The 20,486-nt window shown below is 39.3% G+C and overlaps 1 protein-coding gene across 1 annotated transcript in view; it reads right to left on the bottom strand.

Moving 5' to 3' along the window:
• The window catches only part of mmp17a (matrix metallopeptidase 17a), a 75,155-nt gene extending 66,668 nt beyond the window's left edge, over positions 1-8,487 (bottom strand). Inside the window, exons 1-2 of the mRNA XM_044174666.1 lie at positions 8,378-8,487; positions 7,978-8,197 (exon numbers count right to left, since the gene is read on the bottom strand). Coding sequence (XP_044030601.1) covers positions 7,978-8,112 — 135 coding nt within the window. The 5' untranslated portion in view covers positions 8,113-8,197; positions 8,378-8,487. The remainder of the gene's footprint in view (positions 1-7,977; positions 8,198-8,377) is intronic.
• Positions 8,488-20,486: the final 11,999 nt, after the last annotated feature.

The following is a 20,486-nucleotide window of genomic DNA, read 5'->3' as shown; positions in this document are numbered from 1 at the left end:
GTACGATATGATGTGACCCTTTAGAGATACAGTATCATTATGACTGAAAATGCGTTGGATTGATACGATCATATAATTGTCATCACCAAACTATTTTTTTTATTAATTTCTATATGTGGAAAAGGGCACTCAGTGCGTGTGCCCAAGACCTACCCCTGGTTCCTACACCTTCTTAAACACAAAGAAGACTTTAAGGACTTTCCAGACCCAATTCTCTCAAATTCAAGGACCCAACATGGCATAATTTGTGACATGGATCAAGGTTAATTACTCTTACAATGCTGAAATTTTTTATAATGAGAGCTAGCAGGCTTCTCAGGAGCTCACAGACAACAATTAAAAAGGAGAGGCTTGACTGTGTGAACAGTTCCAACTGTGCTGCTGTATTATAGTGATGTTACTTTAAGTAAAGAAAAAAATCAAAAGAACTAAACTCTATTCTTGAATAAAATATATAAATTCAAGCACTTTCAATCACCCATGTCTACTTATGTCTATTTTCAAAAACTTTCAAGGCCCTTGATTTTTTCCCCCTCAAATTCACAAATTTTCATGGATTTCAAGGACCCGTGGGAACCCTGCCTACCACTTTTCGCTGATTGTTGTGCTTGCATGATTAAAATATAGCCCATAGTGTCCATCACACATGCACCTGTAAACTATCATTGGCAGCAAATGTCGGAAAGGTAATGATTGAGTTTCTAGCAGTCATATCAAAGTAGAGTCCAGTGCTTCACAACAAAGAAACAAGAAGCACATACACACAGGGAACTGATGAAACAAGGGAAAACACCAAAAGCATAAAACAATCTAAAGAAATTGAATACACAGCTCTGAGAATAAACTTTATAATGTGCCTTTAACTACCATACCATCACACATTCAGTGAAATTGACAGCCTAAAAGAATAATGTTGCATATTAGTTGCATATATTCAGTCGCATGGTCTTAAATGTGAGATGTGCACACTCTCAGCGCACATTCTGCTTTTTTAAAATACCAGTTTATGTGTGGGATGTGGTGTATGCATGTTTTTTTGTGTGTACGGATCTTTATACATGTGGCTTCTGTTGTTTACCAAAAAACATTACCTTTGCCCCATGTCTGCTGATTTTCTTCGGGCCTCAAACTGCTTTACTTCAATTTGAAGTTGGGAGTGTGTGGCCAAAAGTCTTGTAAGACTTCTTTGACAATGCTATTTATTCTTCTCATGAGTCAACACAGGGATCGCCTAGAGTAAATCAAGTTATGAAGTCATGCTGTCAAACTTCATCTGGAAATCGATGTGTTGTCATTGTCAGAAAGCGTCATGCAGAAGTCTCGCAGCTGCCACACATCAGTCCCAAACCGCCATGCTACGGTGGCAGCCAATGAGGTGTCAGGGCTCTTGAGACCATGAGAATTGGTTTCTGAGGAAATCATAAACGCCTCAGTAATGCTGACAGTCTCAGAAACTTGTATGTCTCTGGAGAACTTTAACGCTTAACATGGCTGAGGTGACAGATTGGATAGGAGCGAATTTAAGGACTGGTTTCCCTCTTCCTGAGAAGCTGAGAATGAGCTATATATTACATGCTGAAAATTCGCTCTCTGTCAATCTTTATGGAGAAATATACTCTTCCCAACATTCAAGTCCTCTCCCACATGACATTGTTCCTTAAATAATCTTCTCGCCCTGAATATGAGTCCCACGATGCATTTCTACAGACAGAAGGTCACGCTGCTTGATGGAAGTGGGACAGCGGTGCTAAAAGTATCCTAATAATCCAGGCTGAGAGTGTAATAACAGATTTACATGGAAACTAGCATCCAGAGGGTTTTTCTGATGCGGTTCAACATTCCTGCATACTTCGTCACCCACTTAGCTATTGCTAACAATCAACCAATGAAGCAATATCATACAGATATAATTTTGACAGATGTGAATCTCCTTGTTCTTCTCACATCTTCTTCCTGGTCATTTAGAGCATGCTTTCGCTTCTTTGCCACTATTTATTTCAGCGCAGGAATCCTCCCATCGTACTTTCCCTTGACTGTCATTGCGTCCCATTATGTTTTTGAGTCTCCTCTATCCCTGGGCCTCTGGGTGTAATCAGAAGAACCATGATGTGCTGGTGGAAAGAAAGCCTCCTACTTGAATTGCAGGATTAAAATGGAAGGGAAGAAACTGAGAGAGTGAGGGGACTGAATATAATGTAGGAGAAATGCACACAAATTACAGGCAAACACGATATTAATGTTGGCAGCCAGACTGGCTGTATAAGAAACAGAGCTTGAAAAGGAAATCATTTCCATATTATACCCATCAGAACAAAAACTGAATTATTAAAATGTACATTTTCCATCTTGTGTTTCTAAAAGTTCCTGAACCATTGTTGGGTGGAGGTTGGAGGATTAATGGCATTATTCTCGATTAATGGAGAGTGAGTGGATATTCTTCCATGAGCATGTTTGAAGCTAGGATTTTATTTTTGGTGCTGAATGCTCTTTGAGTCACTGTTATGGTTCTCTTAAGAACACCAGCTACACTTAAATGATTGACCTAATTACTGAACATATGAGCATTAGTGAGCCCTATTTACATTTTCTTTCCAGCAACCTTGCAGTTTTTAACCATGCCAAATAACCCAAAAGGATTGTAAATTGCATAATACTAAAAGAATCACAAAAAGGATCCTGGTGGGATCATTATTATCAAAATAACAGTTTTATTCCAGAATACCCGACTTCACTTTTTAACCCTTTCAGTCCCAGGCCAAAAACATTTTTTTCTTCCAGTTATATCCCTCTCGAAGTCTGTTATTGGCTTCAAATATGGATGAATTGCACATTTTCTTTTTCAGAATACCCAGGACTATTTGAAAATGAAGATTTATTTGAAGTGAATACTTGCAGTCAATATTTAGAATGGATTATATATGCATATATAATTTAGGTAAGAAAAAATGCATTTTATTAGAACTGTGAAGGTGTCAAATATGATACTTCATTACAGAACAGTAACACAGCTAACCAGTGTAATCTGTGAGGTTTTTGGTGACACAACAGCGTCATAACTAACAAATAGCACAGGACAAAACTGATAAAGGGCAACAACAAAGATTTACTCAGTAACTGTTACTCAGGTTTTACTCAAATAAAACAATGCCACTAACCTTTCTGACCTCACAGGGGTCAGGGTTAGTTCACTAAAGCATCATAACCAATGAATAATACAGGCAACTATTTACAAGCCTCATTTAAACAGTGACTGAGCTGCCGGACTAATTGGGTTAAACCCCATCTTCCCATATTCCTGAAAATAATTAGTTTGTTTTTGGTTTTTGCCGTTGCTCCTTGATATAATTTCAATACCTGATAAGAACTCATCATTTTCATTTCCACCAGGGAGGGAGAGTGAGTGGCAGAGGTATGGTAGCAGAAGAGGGGCGCCTACCGCTCCAGAGGAATTGATGCCAGATGGTGGTGTCATTGAAGAAATTAAACAGGAAAATGAGAGTGAGAAATGGACTGGCGGGGTGTGGTTGTCCTTCCAGACGCGCGTGCCCACGCACACACACACAATCTGCAAGGTTTTAGGATCATTGGTCATGTTTCTTTAATGAATAAAAATTACACAGGTGGCTGAATCTAAAGTAATTTAGGTAATTTATCAGCTGCTAATCTGGTCAGATCACTCTCGCTTCTCAAAAGGGAAGCCCTGAATGTTCAGGTGGTTCTGTTTCGGTGGAGAAAATACTCCTCATGAGGAACATAATACGATGAGCAAAAACCAGAGAGCGTATTACATTTTAGTTGTTATGACTCAGTTCCCTCAAGTGCTGAAATTGCAAATCGGCACTCTGCAGTCATATATCAAACCAGATATCAGCAAAGCTATAAAATGAATACCTCTGATCTGTGATTGAGTGTGCGGTTCAGTTACTTAAGGACTCAAGTGTGAGATTGTTATGAAGACACAAAACATACATAAGATTCACAATCTCAGCTACATGCCAAGTGATGGAGCACCATGGCAAGGAAGTGTAAAGGGACTGGATAGGAGCAATGACAGAGATCGGAGGGTTGTTTTGTGGTTAGATGGTTGTTTGGGTGTCCTGAGTGAATAGCAGTTATGATCAGACACACATGAACAAACGCCCACCATGCACACACACACACACACACACACACACACACACACACACACACGCATATATCCACACTGGAGAAAGATGTGTACAATCATCTGATCATATCTGTACTTTACAGCCCTTCCAGTGGCACAGAATGATGCTCGCTGTGTGTCCTCTGGCTCCCAGCAGCACCCCAGTGACACGAGATCATTCATTGGCCAACTAATCATCATTGGAGCTGTCTACACTGATACTTTCTGTCTGTCTTTCATGATAAACTAGGAGCTGTAGTTAGATTACATTGTCTAAATAAATTGTCTTAGCTATCGGTGATCTAACATGAGAATCTCTGTTTTTGCAATGAATAAAGCAGGAAAACTCTTTATCTCTCAGGTAATGGAGAACACTGTATGTCTAAATTATATTTTCCCCCTTAATCAGTTGTATCTTCTTCCAAGAAGGTGCTGCAGTGAGCTCTACTTCACTCATGCTTTCCCCTCTAACAGGGTTTTTCAGCATATGGTCACTTATTTTAGTGGAATAGGTATGACTATGAACTTAACTTTTGCTCTCTACTACCCGTTATCTCCAGAGTGAGGGAGTCACATGTGGCCTCCGAACAACAGGCAGGAGGACACACTTTCCCTGGAGCTTTAGGAGCTTCTACAAAGACATCCTATTCCTATGCCAGAAGAAAGAGTCTGTATTCCAGCTATTTCTTGGCACCCAAAAAATATATGAGACCTGCAGGCACAGTATAGAGATCATTGCACCTGCTTACTCATAAGAACTGGTCAAGCTGGGTGACTGGTTCAAAACGATAAACTTGAAAGGCACTTTCATGTCTTTGTGGTTTGTAGGCACAGGAAGTTCCTACATTTTGCCTTCCAGGGTGGACCTTAAGAGTAAAGCAAGTAACTTTTCAGATGCTCCCATTTTTCAAAGTGAGAAATATGCTGTGGTGCTAGGGAATGAATGTCTTCTTCTGCCTGGACAACCTCACCATCAATGCCCAGTACATTATGGCTATTGGTCTATCATCCTCCATAGTGTAACATGCTACAAGAGTGGTTTTAGAAAAATATAGTACCAAAGGAAAGGGCTGTCTGACAGCAAGGTAAAGCGTAGACTTAAACTGATATAGAATGTTTTAGATGTTTTAGATAAGATTCTCAAACCCTACACATAGGGACTTTTAGCAGATGATATAGATATTTCTTATTAAAAAAATCGAAGTAATGTTCAACTTTACTTGTCAGTTTGATGTGTGAATGGATTTCCTTAGCAAAAAATAAGCTGGCAAAAGAAGCTTAACATCAGGCTTTTATTGCATGAACTGAGTGACCTCCAACAAGAGGCATATTTAGTGCAAGTCCATAGAATAAATGTGGATATTTTCAGGTCTGTATCCATCACCGGACTGGCAGTGTTACTTTGAATTTACTGGCACATGAAGTGGGGCAAGGCATCAAAGACATCACAACAAGAGTTATGGCCCTCAGACACAGGCTGCACGGAGGCTGCAGCGCCACTTTGGACTGCATGATAAAGCTCTATCTAGAAATGCAGGAAAGCTTCCACCCTGAGTATTATTTTGTCTGCCATGGTAAATGGAGGAAAATCGCTGCTGTTACCACAGCTTTTCATCTGGTGATACTGCTGTGTTTGTAGTGTCGGAGTTCACCCAAGAATGTGCAAGAGTTAGTACAAAACTTACAACAGTAAAACCTATTATTTTTACCCAGGATGACGTGTCAGCTGAAGTGCTTTCATGTACTTTCATAACTGTGCTAATAATCATTGACTGATCAGGGTCCAACCGACTACAGACAGACAAATTTGTTTTTTTTTTTTTTTTTTTTATTTCTATAATCCTGAACCTTCCTCCTCTGTTTTGCTACTGTACTAATCATCTCAGAGAGAAAGAGAATTAAGTATTTTAATTGAGTGACAAGTTGATTCCTGCAATATTTCTTTGTTTATATATTCCCAAATGGTCAGATGAAGCTGGAAAATATGGCTGGTGCTCAGAGTGAGCAGCATGGTTTTATGTTGCAACTGGAAAATAAAACAAGACAAGAAGTTAAAGTCAAAGTCAACAGCCTGTTTCAAGGCTTTGGTTGGTGTGGCCAAAGCTACATTACAGGGAAGAAGTGTGTACAGGTGGGGATGAAAACCCTGTCAGATGTGGCCAAAATGGCCTCTTTGAAAACCAGAAAAAATTAATTCAGAGCTAATGTCCTGATGTCGTGGGTTGTTGGCATCCGCCTCAGCAATGAGTCTGGGTATTTCACACTGATAGAAAACGTGGATAATGGAAGCTTACTGAAAGTAATGTGTGTGCTGTTTTCTGTTAAGAACAAATTCTTAGATTATGTAACTTCTGTACAGATTTTGGTAGCATAAACATTATTTGTTTAAGCTGAAGTCTCTTTGTTTCGCCCACACACAGTCTGAACTAGATTAAAAATCATGGCCCATACAATCTCACAATTAAAGCATCTGCTGTGTTAGATGTGTAAAAAAGTAGTGAGTCAAAGAAGGAAAGGCACGCTGCCTCAAGGTGGAAGAAACACGTGACGCAAAATATAAGTAAAGACATAGAAACTGATCTATTTTGGTGCTCTTGTTCTAGTCTTTGTTGAGAAAAACTTAATCCCCAAGCGCAGGTTTCAGAAAGAAGAGTTTGAGGGCTGAAAGAAAGCCAGACAGAAGTTGGGCTGATGCTGCCCTGAGGAATGAAATTGTAGAAAAATGCAGCTTCAATGGGGATGAAATTATGAAGATGATAATCAGCTTTTACAAGTCAAGAACTAAAACTTTTTCTAAGGGAATTTTGAATAATCTCATATTTCACATACAGCACAGTGTATTATTATCCATCTATGTGGATACATGGCAAGAATACACACACATTGGCCTACAGTATATTTACAACTCTTGGTTTTTTATGCCACTGTGGGTCTGTTATGATGATGATGTGTAGCCATTGACCACTTCACAGTCTGTGTGGCTTCCTTCATTAGGCTACTCATGCAAAACATATACATGAAAATATAAGATAATATATTAAATTCACTGTTAATTAGATTTTTTGCGGTGATCTGTTATAGGTGAATAGTATCAATGTGGGCTTAGATTTCAGTTTAAATCGATTTGTTTATATCCTTCATCAATGGTGCTGCCTGTTTTATGGGATTTGTTTAGCTCACTCTACTTACTGCTCCACCAGACTAGAATACAGTGTGGGATCCTCTATTTTTAAAACAGCAATTGTCTGAACTTGGCATGGGGTATTTCATAGGCATGACTGAGAAAAGCCCTAATAAAATAACCTATGATGTCTCATGGGTTTAGTCTGTCCCAGTGAACTCCAGTCATCTTATTAGCACAGGATATGTCAGCATACTGTGAAAGAGCTCGATATAACGCCAAGGCAAATCCCTTCACATAGGCTACATTTAGTCTTTACGACCTACAGGCAACTTGGCGAACACATAGATTTTTTTATTTGTTTTTAATTTATTTCTCTTTTTTGGAAAGGGATGTTTCCTGACCAAGTGAATAAAGTTCCTATACACATTTTTATGTTTCATCATGCGGTGTGTACCGCCACTCTGCCTCGTGCACTGGACTGCAGAGCGGTGTTTTAAAATTCATAGCAAGTACTCGGAGAAGACACTTGCTCTTTCCTGGACGGTCAAGAGTAGCCCAAGAAAGCAGAGAAAAACCTGTCACCCCACGGTTCCACGGTGTGGTAGGGTTTTATAGAAAGACACACCATCCCGCGTTCGCTGGAGCTAGCAGGTAGAAAAACTTGTGAGCCCCCCTTCTCCTTAAGTAGGTAGAAAAGAAAACTTACCACCCCCGTGTCCAGCTGCTCGGTAGTCAGAGAAGGAGCCGCTCCAGTCAGAGGTAAAAACCACAATATCGGCACCAGCAGCAACATCTCGGGAGAAATATTCCTCATCCACTTGTGAAGAACCAGAGAAACCATGATGCCCTATGACAGGCTGATCCTGCAGGGCTCAGACACCGACCCCGACAGCCGCATCCACGGGATAAACCACACGCCGACACTCCTGTAAAATTAGCCCGAATAAGTCTACCTCACTGTTGAGCGCAAACACATAAAACACATTAAAGCCGGTGCTGGTACAAACACTTGTGACCATTAGAGCAGTTTATGTCCCGCAAAACTGCACTTGTAACTAACACCTAAGTGGCCATAATCAGAGATAAACTGCGTATTCTTGTCCTACATCAAGTCCATCAGAGGTGATATCCCTGGAGCAAGAAGCGCGAGCTCCCCTCCCCGTCGTTGCGTCTCGAGCGCTGGGAAATAAAAGCAGCTGCGTGCGGTTGTGTCGCGAGCAGCGGAGACCAAGCTCAAGCCCGCCACAATAACCTATTAAACTTCCGGGCAGAATTCCCAAAATAAAATCCTCGCTGCTGGACTTTTAAAAATTGCAAATAAATGACACAATCGGATCTCGGATACAGCTTCCAAGTGTGATTAATGAGGTGGGTTGGCCAGATAATAAAAAATGGGACCAATGTGATAGTTAGGCCTATTTAAATTAATTTATGCTAAAATGATTGATGAATTTGATAAGTATTTATACCAAGCATTTGTTGATTAGTCTACATTAGTAAGAATACGAGTATTTGCTGCTGTTCACTGATTCATATCATTGTAAATTAAATAGGCCTACATAGTGTTGTTGGTTCTTAATGTAGACAATTATAAAACATCACTCTGGGCTCTAATAACTTGTGATAATCATTAAACTTTCGACTTTTCAGACTCGGATAGACTGCTGTTTTAGATATGGCCAACCCATATTTAGAATATACAGACTAGCTTACATTCTTGATCATGCCCACAAACATAGTGATGTAAAAGAACACATTTGAACCATTCAGTAGCCTTTATGTTTATTTATTTGTTTGCTTACTTTTGTTTCCCCCTATACTGTAAAATAACCACATTTCCATGTGCAGACAACCCCCCACCCCCACCCCCCACCCCCCACTACGATCCACCTGCACATTTTAGCTCTTGCTTTTATTTTGAAGTTCAATTTTCAAACTTCCAGTAGGCTACTTTTGAGTTTTTTTCTGACTTTATTTAAACAGCTGTGAGAGAATTTGAATTCAGCTTGAGGTGCCTTTTATTTCAACTCTTTGGCCTTTAATCATGATTCATCAAAAAGTTAAAATAGTTAATGTCCTAAAGAAGGTAGGATGGCCATGTTTTTACAGTAGTGATGATATGATGCTGGAAAATAGATGACACATCAGTTATTGATAACTGCTGCTACTGCTGTCTAATAATATTGGTCATGATAATAGTATTAGTAGTATTTCTATTTCCCCCAGAGCCAAACCATTTTGCTCAATAGTGGAGTTTTGTTTCTTGGATATGACTCACTGACAAGGATGATTGCCTTGCCCAAGGTTAACATCATAAAATCCTCATTTAAAATAAATGAAGTCAAAGGAAGCCTGATGTCAATTAAAAGTCTAAAGTTGGAAGTACTTCAATAACAAGCAATTACATTTTATTTTCTCAGTTTGAAACGTAGGACATCATGGTAGCTTAATGACAAGCAAGATCCTTAAACTGGAGAAACGGAGTTCAAGCCCCCAATATGGCAATTATCCACCCTCATGAAATGTCCTCAAGCCAGACTGAATCCTTATTACTTCTAGCAGTGCTGACCTGCAGACGACCCTGCACCACTGCACCCAGACCTCCCCGAGGAAGGTGCACGTAAAAAGAAGAATTTTAAACTGTACAACATTATTGTTAGCACTGTTGAGAATCCCTTATCCATTTAAATCTTGAATCATAATGCACACACACACCTCGGTGGCCACCCACATGCAGGCACCCACACGCAAGTATCTTAACTCTTCTGTGTCTACTTTGATAGACGGTCTCCTTAACCTTGTTGCACTGTCACTAATGATTCACAGCTCTCCTTTATTGTACCACAGCCTCATGACTCGACTGCAAAGAAATGCATAATGAGTGCATTGGCATGAGCACCCACATACACAAATTAAGCTTATCCAGTTGATCTGCTGCTGGAACTATTGCATTTCCATTTCAAATAGATTTCTATGTAACATTTAACAGTTATATAATTATTTTCCACCAGAAGACCTAGACAACTGGGGCTACATGATGTGACTGTTTGTGCCATTACAGTCCAGGAGCTCCAGAATGTGCTGGGAAACACTTAGGAATGAATTGACACCCAATTAAATACACATATCAGCAGAAGCTCGCCCCTTGAAGTGAAGAAAGTGCACATGTCTCTGAAATGCAAAGATTTTGTACCCCTCATTACACTTCTATTTTCACCATATTTTATAAAACATGACAGAAAAGCACAAAAGTTTCTGAACTGCAGAGATGATCTGCATGAAACCATTACAATTAGCAAATCACTGGCAGTTAATGCATAACACAACTCCGTCAGCCCACTCTTTGCTTCCTCTGAGGAGAGATTCATTAATTCATCTATATATTTTATGTTAATAATTATCAACATTCACTGGCTAATCCAGGAACATTTTATGATCAATCAGTTAATCCACAAAAGGCCATACACACTAGTTCCTTGGCTGGTTCCATTTCTTATTCAGATCCATTACAGCAGTCGTTCATCACTGGTCCTGAGGTGAAAGACATGGAAAATATGTTTCTTGCTCGGCAGCATTTAGTTCTGTTGTCTTAGTGCTGAAGGCTTAAAACTTCTCAACTTTACTGCTTCCACTTCCAGCCAGACTTGTCGTATAGCCACAACATTATGATAATTGTAGCATCTGAATATTGTCTCACAGCATGTCTGCTGGCAAAAAGAAGCCCCAGTCATTGAGTTTTATATTAACAGAAGGTTAAAACATCCATTTACTCATCTCAGTCTGCTGTGCACATTTTACCTGAAGTGTTTCACCATCTTCACACTATTTCCCAGAGAAATTTAGCTCATTTTCTTTGGTCAGATCGTATAATTATAGGAAAACCCATTGCCAATGCGGACGTAGACTGAATTGAGTTTGTTGGCTTCCATTGTAACACATTCATTTTAATATTTGTTGTAGCATTTTGTGCCAAGTTGGCTGCAGACCTCTTGCATTGGTGAGGTTAATATCCTGAGGATAAATGAATATTGTCAAATATCTTTCTATACCATCGAATCATGTCGTAGAGTATCACAGAGGAGTGATGTGAATGTTTTTGTGTGGCTCAGTGGAGTGTTGTTTGATTATGGAGACAGTGTTTGTAATTGTCAATAACATAATTCATACCTAATGTATTTTGTATTCACACTGTCAGCTCTGTTTAATGGGCTTTCCCATTAGTCAAGTTAACAGTGTGCTGTTAAAAAGCATCATTCATTAATCTCTTTGTCTTATCTTCTTTGTGTGTGTCTTTAAGTTGTGATATAGTCTTAAATTAAAACATGTTTTTTTTGTTATACACACTGCGTAATATTAGAAACTTTTAGCATTATCAAAGTTGACATCCATAATTTTTCTCATGTTCTTGGTGAGGGTTAAGTGAAATAATCTACAACAAAGATGGCAGAGTGTTCAGTATCATGATTATGATGATGTCTTACGAGTTTGCGTCTCTGTATCGATGATGTCTCACCTGTAAGGAGCTTTAACTGAATGAAAATTTCCTCAAATAGTTTCTAATAATAATCATCATACTTATTTTTATCATGATAAAACAAAAGAAGTCATACAATAAAAGAACATCAAAAGCGGATTCAGTAAACAAACAGTACAAAGATTATAAACAATAACAGAAATTAAAATGGATCAAGTGGCATGTTTTAAGCTCATGCAGCACCATGACCAATTACTGCGAGGAGTCACTGCAGCTGCAGGGATTTCAACCAGCACCGGCTTCCCACCCACGAGTACGGCCGCTTCGTTGGAATGCACGACCAGGCTGAATGTACCAGGAATTGTACCCTGGGCCTCCATGTACCACCTGTGCACCCAAAGGAAGGTATTTAAAGGGGATTTAAAAGTAAAAAGTGCTTTGGATTTAAGATCTCAGATTTGGCTTTAAGATATGCAGACTGTTCCAAAGATTAGAGGCTCTAACTGTAAATGCGCTATCACCCTTTTGAGAAATGAGAAGAAACATTGTTGGCAGATCCTACATGTTAGGAGGATACTGAATGTAGCAGTATTAATTGCTTTTAATAAGAAAAACTTGTGAAAAACACTACTAATAAGGTTTTAGTTGGTTGAAGGCTCTTTATTGCAACTATTTTCAGTTTACCAAAAGCACAGCTAGCGTCAGTGTTTTTGAAGTTACAGTAAGTCATAACCCATACTTGTGATCTCTTGTGAATGCACTATGACTCCATCTTATAGCTGTCTTGAGCTCTGAAGCATCTCTTTATGGGAGATTGTGCAGCAGTTCATACAGAGGCACTGATGAGTTAGGCTTTTAGCTCAACTTTGTATAAAAATATATTTTTTTATGAATGTGCAGTTTCTTTAAGACCATATTTATTTCACAAAAAATAGTATTTAAAATGTTATTATTTAAGAAATGATTTGTCAGATAAACCTGACTTAAAATGTTCTTGTCACACCATTTGTCTTTTTGGTCTCACCTAAGTAAACATTATGTGTACTCAGAATACAGTACAATACAATATAACGCACATGCAGACACACTGGTAGGCGTTCTTCGAGTATGTTGTGAAAAATCTCTCCCTTCAGCCATTTCATTCACCAAGTTTTCATAACGCTCCACAATCGACCAGAAACTCACCTCAAGATCTCCTGGCATAAAATACCATGTCAGTCATACATGAGTGCCACGAGGTTCAAAGCAAAGTTTATTTTTATTTTTTTATTTATGCGGATGGGAGACAGGATTTATTAGAAGGCTTCTCCCACACTGATCCTCAGAGACTTAGTAATATTGTCTAAACTCTTTTTCTACTATTTCTTTTCAAGACTTTTGTCACATTTGCAGCAGCACAGAAAAAATACACATTATTCTTATACAAAAAAGAGTCTTCTTGAGTTGTTTAAAAATGTTCTCCTGTCCTCTACAGATGGAGCATTAGAGAATTTTTTAAATAATTTTTTATTTAAAAAAAAAAAATCTGTTCATCCCAGCATGCATTGGGCAGAATGCAGAAGAAAAACCCTGGGGAGGTCAGTGGTCTATTGTGGGTCGAGACACATTTTATATTGATAAATGCAAATCCAACATCAATCCAACTGTCACCCTGGGGAAGTTTGAAAGTGGAAAACTTTACTCCACCTTCCATTCTGCACATGTATTTCTGGAAAACATTCAGTTTAAAGTGTTTCTGAATCAATGATAGCAATAGATAAACTGATAAATGATGGTAAAAGACCAGACAGTAAATCAGTATCTATTGCCCACAGACTATTGTTCCATGTATTAGCATCTGTTATGTATTACAACTTAGTAATTGTTTTTCACAGACAGAAAAACTGCTCTATTCAGACAGAAAAGCTAGAATTATGCAGGGCTAGAGAAGTGCCACTTCAGTATGTGGAGTACTGTACTCCTCTCACCATAAGGGCCTCATTTTGAAATCCCCTCTAAAGCTGCGTTCCACCATGAGATTGTTTTACATATGTTATAATGATGAGAGTGTGTGATAATGTGTGTGCTCCAACAATAAGAGCTACATTGAACTGATGTAGCTGCTGTGCATCCATAACCATAATGATAGAGCATCATCCTCGTTCTTAACAACATCATAAAAGCTATCAGTTTGTAAATTTATTTCTCCAACGACCAAGAGGACAGTAAGGAGATGGTCAGAGGAGGCCTATGAGACACTTCAGGGATGTTTTGAGGTGACAAACTGGGATGCACTCTGTGAGCCTCATGGAGAGGACATTGACGGGCTTACTGAGTACATCACTGGCTACATTAACTTCTAAGCAGGTTGAGGGTAGCGGACGCTAACAGGCTCAACAAACTGATCCGTAAGGTCAGTGACATTGTGGGGGTGGAGCTGGACTCTCTGTTGGTGGTGTCAGAGAGGAGGATGCTGGCCAAACTGCATGCCATTTTGGACAGTGTCTCCCACCCACTCCATGACATGCTGGTCAAACAAAGGAGTACCTTCAGCAGAAGACTCATCCCACCAAAATGCACCACAGAGCGCCACAGGAAGTCATTCCTGCCTGTGGCCATCAAACTCTTTAACTCCTCCCTCTAAGTGTCAGTCTATATGACCCTCAGTCACTAAACTGGACATTGATCATTAACATCACTGCAATACTTATTATAAATATTAAATTAAATATTGTGCAATTATTCTCTGTTTAATACTCCTGTGCAATATACTATATAATATATATAAAATTTATAGTAAAATTTATAGTATTTATATATAATATATTTAAATTCCATATTTATTGATATTTATTCATACTTCTATTACTGCTGTGCAATATCCACCATCTCATAATCATCTTAATAAGCTACACTTAATTTGACAGTACTCATTATTGCACTATTACTTTTGTATTATACTGTACATACTTATCAACCTACTAAATCCACTTTGGTACATACACTTATTTTTGCTTTTATACTTATATCCACTTTGTACTTAATTTATCTTACCTGTATTATAGCATATTACATTTTGATTTGCTTAGTACTTCTATTCCTTCTATTCTCAAGTGTGCATTGACGTGATAGTGAGCAGCTGTAACGAAAGAGTTTCCCCCCCGGGATCAATAAATATTTCTGATTCTGATTCTAATTCTGATATATCCTTGTCCCCCTGCAAATACCAGGGTATCCATTTAAGTTCTACATGAGAGTCAATTTTAAAATCTCCCCCTGTGGGATCAATAAAGTTTATGTTAGATTTTATAAGGGGCAAACCTGTCAGATTTTCTCATCACCCTAAAACAAAGACACATTCATTAATAACTCCTCCTGTTCCAAAGATAAAGGACAGACCAAATCAAAACCAGAATCACAGTTTGAAGCACTTTTTCTGGTAAAATACAGATTTTAGTTTTTTTAGTTTATTTTTTTATTTTTTGTTGTGAAATAACTTTATTAAGTGGAATGTTTGGAGCTTAAAGGTGGGGTATGCAATTCTAATCCAATACACGTTTTTTTTTTTTTGTCAAATTCAGCAAATATCTTTTCACGGTCCGCTAGCTGTCCGTTCTGTGTATGCACTGAAAAAAACTCTGGTGTTTGTACACAGCCCTGCCTCTGTAAATGGGAAACAAACCAAGTAGCTCGAACTGATCCACACAACACTATTCCAGCCATGATTTGTGTGTCAAGTAATGTTAAAATGACTTGTCCACGGACATTCACTCTGCCCACAAATTAACAAATTATATCTTGTTTGTGTAATACTTTATTACATTAAAAAAAAAGTTTCTGTGACAACAAGACTTGGTGGAGTCTTGTCATCAAGGTGAGGAGAATCCAGGAAGTCACTGCTTACAGCCAAGAAACAACAAGAAACAGAACACAAACCTGCGTTAAACTGCAGCTCGTTATTGCACTTTGAACACTTTGGGGTTTTTTTTTGCACAGATAAAACAAATGAAATATGCAGTATGTGAGATTACAAAAGCAGTAAGACAAATAATCATTCATCATGTAAGCACTAGAAAGGAGGAAATGTGTGAGGTGTGTTTCTAAGAGAAACAACGCTTGTATCCACAGAACACGTTTCCCTCCTTGTACTCTAAACATGGTGTCTGTTACTGTCAGTGTTACAGCAGTCAGAGCAGCGAAAAGAGCCCCACACCTGCTCACTTCTTGTTACAGTGACTGCTTTAATAGAAAACGTGCTCTGTGTTAAGAACTTGTTCATCTCATCGGTAGGACCTCAGCGTGAGCCATCGGTGAGAGCCATCAATGATTTAGATCAACAGCACTCTCCTCGCTCCTTAACAGGATCCGCAGGTGTACTGGCACTATCATTCATCACTGAAACATTATCAATTCTCCTCCAGTTTCCTACAGTGGCACCACAAGCAAAGGTCCTTCACTCTCTCTCTCCGTCCCCAACAATGTGTAACATCTTTTTATCAATCATCCTCACTGCCTGGTAAACCATTGTGCTGGGAGAAGTGTAATTAATGAGCTGTAATTAAAAGGATTTATCTTTCGATAATAAGCCTTTTGGTTAGATTCTTGTCAGACTCCACACAATACTGGGCACATATGGGCAATCTGCTTCTATTTTGCTACTATATAGAGTCAGGAAACAGAGAGAAAGAGCTAAATTACATCTGACAAAGGTGAGACTTGAAGGTTACACATTAATCTTTCAATTGACTTTGTATGCAATCGTGCTGCCTCTCAAATTGTATTCTATCTGAACACAGTTTTCTTCATATTCTTTTTTAAATTTAATATCTTGTCATGATAATATCATGATATTTTTTAGATGGGACCTCACCACATGGGAAACAAAAGAAGGGCCTACATGTAAAAACCAAAGCCTTAACAACGAGGCCTACACGCAGAGAACAAAGCCTGAACAAGGAAACAGCGCCAAATCCCCCCACGTCCGGTAAATCGCACCTGAGTGTGAGATTCCTACTGGACGGACTGCCGCGTCCTGTTTACTGCTGTGTGCTTCCGTGCTTAGCACGTTCATTGTTTGTATCGGTACCACCCCGCTCGTCCTTTACTTGTGTTAGTTTTCTACCACTGCGTGTGGACCCTATAACTGCACTTTATCAGACAAAAGTTCATTAACATGGCTGTCAAATACAAGTGCACTGCTGGGTTCCTGTATGATAAAGGGACAATTCTTTTGTCTTGCCACGGCAATTTAGGATCTTATGTAATTTGCTTTGTATGCCTTTTTCTCTCGCTCTTCCTTTACTGAACCACACATGCACCTACATGCCTTACACACACATACACATCTCAAACCCACAAATAGTGTGGCAGCTTAACTCGGTGGTGCTTTATGCCATCTTGGTGAAGACGAGTAGAGGGCGTCCTCCATTTTGTTTTTCTCCCCGTTGTTTAAGTTTCATGGGCCTGCCTGCCATTTTGGAACATTGCGTGATGAGCCACCCACGTGGTCACATCTGCTCTCTTCCTCGCTCCACCCCCTTGTCTCTCTCTCTCTCTCTCTCTCACACACACACACACACACACACACCTACATACCTGCATCACATGCGCTGCATGCTTGTCGATTGTTGTATGCTTTTATTGTGCTTAGAGTAAGTAATAGTGGTTTATTGGCTGAAGTTAACTCCCAGGGTGGTGTCCCACAATTATTAATCCTTATTAATAATTCTAGTAATATGAATAATTTTATTAATATGAATAAATATCTTTGATTTTTGCAAATAACCAAACCTGCCCTACCAGATTCCCAACAGATGGATGTTACATTTCTGGTTGAATTGCAGGAAAAGAGATAGCTTAATACAAATGAATTCTCATTTTGTTTAACTTCTTTCATTCAGCCTGAGATTGTGTTCATGATTTGTTGTTGTAAGGTGGAGGTACTTAGTTTTGCCTTAACCAATCAGTAGCAAATGACAATGTCATTTTTACTTGACACAGACCTGCGCTAGCAGTTGGTAGGACGATAATATGTCGATTTAACAGTTATTTCTACATACATTTTTTGTGAGCTGCTGAAATTTGCTTTCCTATTTCCATTTCAAAATAATACAAGGAGGTAAGGTACACAGACCACCAGCTCTGAGTCAGCTAGATAGTCCACCAGCTCCTGCATGGCAGCAAGGATAAGTGGGATGTGGCTGTTCAGTGACAATCAGGGTTGTGTTTGGAATTAGAGATTGTTGTCCTCTCATCCTTTCCTGAGAAGCTGCTAGGGTCCACAGTGGTGACCTGTGCCAGTGTGACCAGTTAAATATTAGGATTTAGTTTAGCTGCAGAGGACAAAGTTATCAGTTTTAGCCTTCTAAGCCTAAAGAGCTCCATTAGAGGGCTCTGACTTTTTGAAATGGAACATTAGTTATGCAGTGCAACTCTAGTTCTCTGAACACAGGTGGACCCCTCTAACCAGCTTGTGGGCTAATGCTCTTCGGCTGAGCATGTGCATACAAATTTTCATTATGCAGAGATGAAGAGATGAGTGGCCAAGCCTTAAGAGGCCTGTAAGAGGGTGGTCCCAGAAGTAATGTTGCAGTGTGCGCCTATATTATTTTGCTTTCACAACATGCATATAGATCACAGAATGCATTTCCATTTGTTGTTGGTAGCAATAGTATGATTACACGCTTGATTAAATCTGTGGCTAAAGCCCAGTTGCAGCACACCATAATGAAATCTGACACCCTGACTGCATGCAGACACTGCCACTGTAAAAAAGATGAATGCCTGAAGTTTAACATCTACCATGTCCTTCCTCTCTGTCTCTTTTGAGTCTGAATGAACACCAGAGAGGTCAAGAGGGTGTAGATCTACAAGCTGTAGATATGCATCTCTCATCTGTCCATGCTAATCAGACTCTAGTGTGGTTCCCATGGGTACTTGTGCCCAGATGATCTGTGATAGTGATTTCAGCCCCTACACAAGCAAAAGTGGACATAGCATACTGTGAGTAATTCTAGTATCTAGTATCTAGCGAGCTAATGGGTTCAGGAGATTGCCCTTTGGTTTTCCACATCAGGAACTTATAATGACCTATAGCCCAAGCCTTTCCTTGAACTTTTAAAAACTTGTTCTCCTTTGTATTTTAAATGTATTTTACAAACTGGGACATTTCGCAGACATGAGCTGGACGGTGGTCCAATGAAGTGCATCAAATCACATGCTGCTGTTTTATATTATGTCACGTTTTCTCAGTGTCACCCTTTCCCTTTTCCCCCAATTCTCCTAAATGCAATATTCTTTGGTTCACCTTTTATATTCTTCACAGCTGATTTCAGCTCCCTCTTTCCCCCAAATGCTTATTAGTATCACTCTCAAAATCGCATGGAGACTAAAAGAAGCTAAGGCCGTGGTTCAGACAGTTAACAATTAACAGACAAATTCATGAATATAGTTCACAAGTCGGCCTTGCTGGACTGTATTTCATTGTCTCACTGTTACCTGAAGCAACACGCTCCCACCAACACAGCCCCTTGCGCCCTTTTACACAAGGCTGTTTTCGGTCTGAATGCCTGGTAACGCAGAACTCGTGATAATGGCTACACGTTATGTTACGTTATGTTAGGTTAAAGGCATGTGGTTGCACAGACTGTATATGACCTCATACTGTAAAGCAGTTAATATTCCCTTTGTATATGTTTACGTGTTGGTAGGTCTATTTAGCTTCCATTCTTCAATGTTAATAAGTGTCGGCACAGGGAGGGCTAGTTACATTGTTTGCTTTACCTCAGTTCGACGATGCTGGGAATCTGACAGATAACAAACAGCTGCACCATAGGGGATGCAGCAAAGCAATGCATCATGGAAGCAATGGTCTAGTCACCCTGCCCTCCTTCTTCTCTGTATTCCCCTTTCATCTGCGCTTCACAAATCCTGCTATTCCATCGGCCATGTCATTCCCATAATTTGTATTTGTCAGTGTACGCTGCTTGCCTTTGAAGGCCTGCTGTGTCTCGCCTGTAACACAATAAAAAACATTGGCAGCTAATGTTTAGCAAGAAGCGCAGTTCTAAGAAAAGATCACTCTCATTTGCATAGTCTCTGTACAAGGTTACACGCTATTCTACAACAAGGAGTTCTGCTGCCCTGAAAAGTGCAAGTACTCAGATGAACAAGAATAACTGTTGTGCATTTCACCAGGTGACATTGGTACAGAAGAATTTTTAAGGTACAGGAAAAAATATATGGAAAGGAAAACAAAAACTGTGTTTTAATGAGTCTATTATTATTATTGGTACACAACTTCCCCTAAAAGGCTTGCATATAATTTATCATGGTAGCTTGGTACACGGCTCCCTACACCAAAAGTGCTTTCTCACTTTCTATGGAACAGGCATAATTAGGCCATGGAACACCCTAAGGAGTCAAATTAAAGGCTCTAATATTAGCAAGTAACAGTAAAAACAGTGGGGTTAATAGCTATTTAGTTATCCAGCTTAATTACCAGCCTGCAGCTTCCTGCAAGTCCTACAGAGCCCAAGTTTGCTAAGTGGTGTGTTGAAAGACCTGCGATTCGATCAAATGCATTGTCATATCCTGGCATAGTGTGCAGGAGGTGCAGATTTGGTCAAATAAAACAAGTTTTTAAACCTCCAAATAGTTTAATTATTAAAAAATGAGTTGCCTTTTTTTGAGAGTAGAAGGGAGACAATGTGACACAATGAGAGAAGAGAGTGAAATACTAAATGGAGGGCGGGAAGGAAAGA

The sequence above is a fragment of the Siniperca chuatsi genome, linkage group LG18 (assembly GCF_020085105.1).
Source record: "Siniperca chuatsi isolate FFG_IHB_CAS linkage group LG18, ASM2008510v1, whole genome shotgun sequence".
Lineage (NCBI taxonomy): Eukaryota > Metazoa > Chordata > Actinopteri > Centrarchiformes > Sinipercidae > Siniperca > Siniperca chuatsi.
The sequence above is the reverse complement of the archived record's forward strand: the minus strand, read 5'-3'. Positions and strand labels throughout refer to the sequence as shown.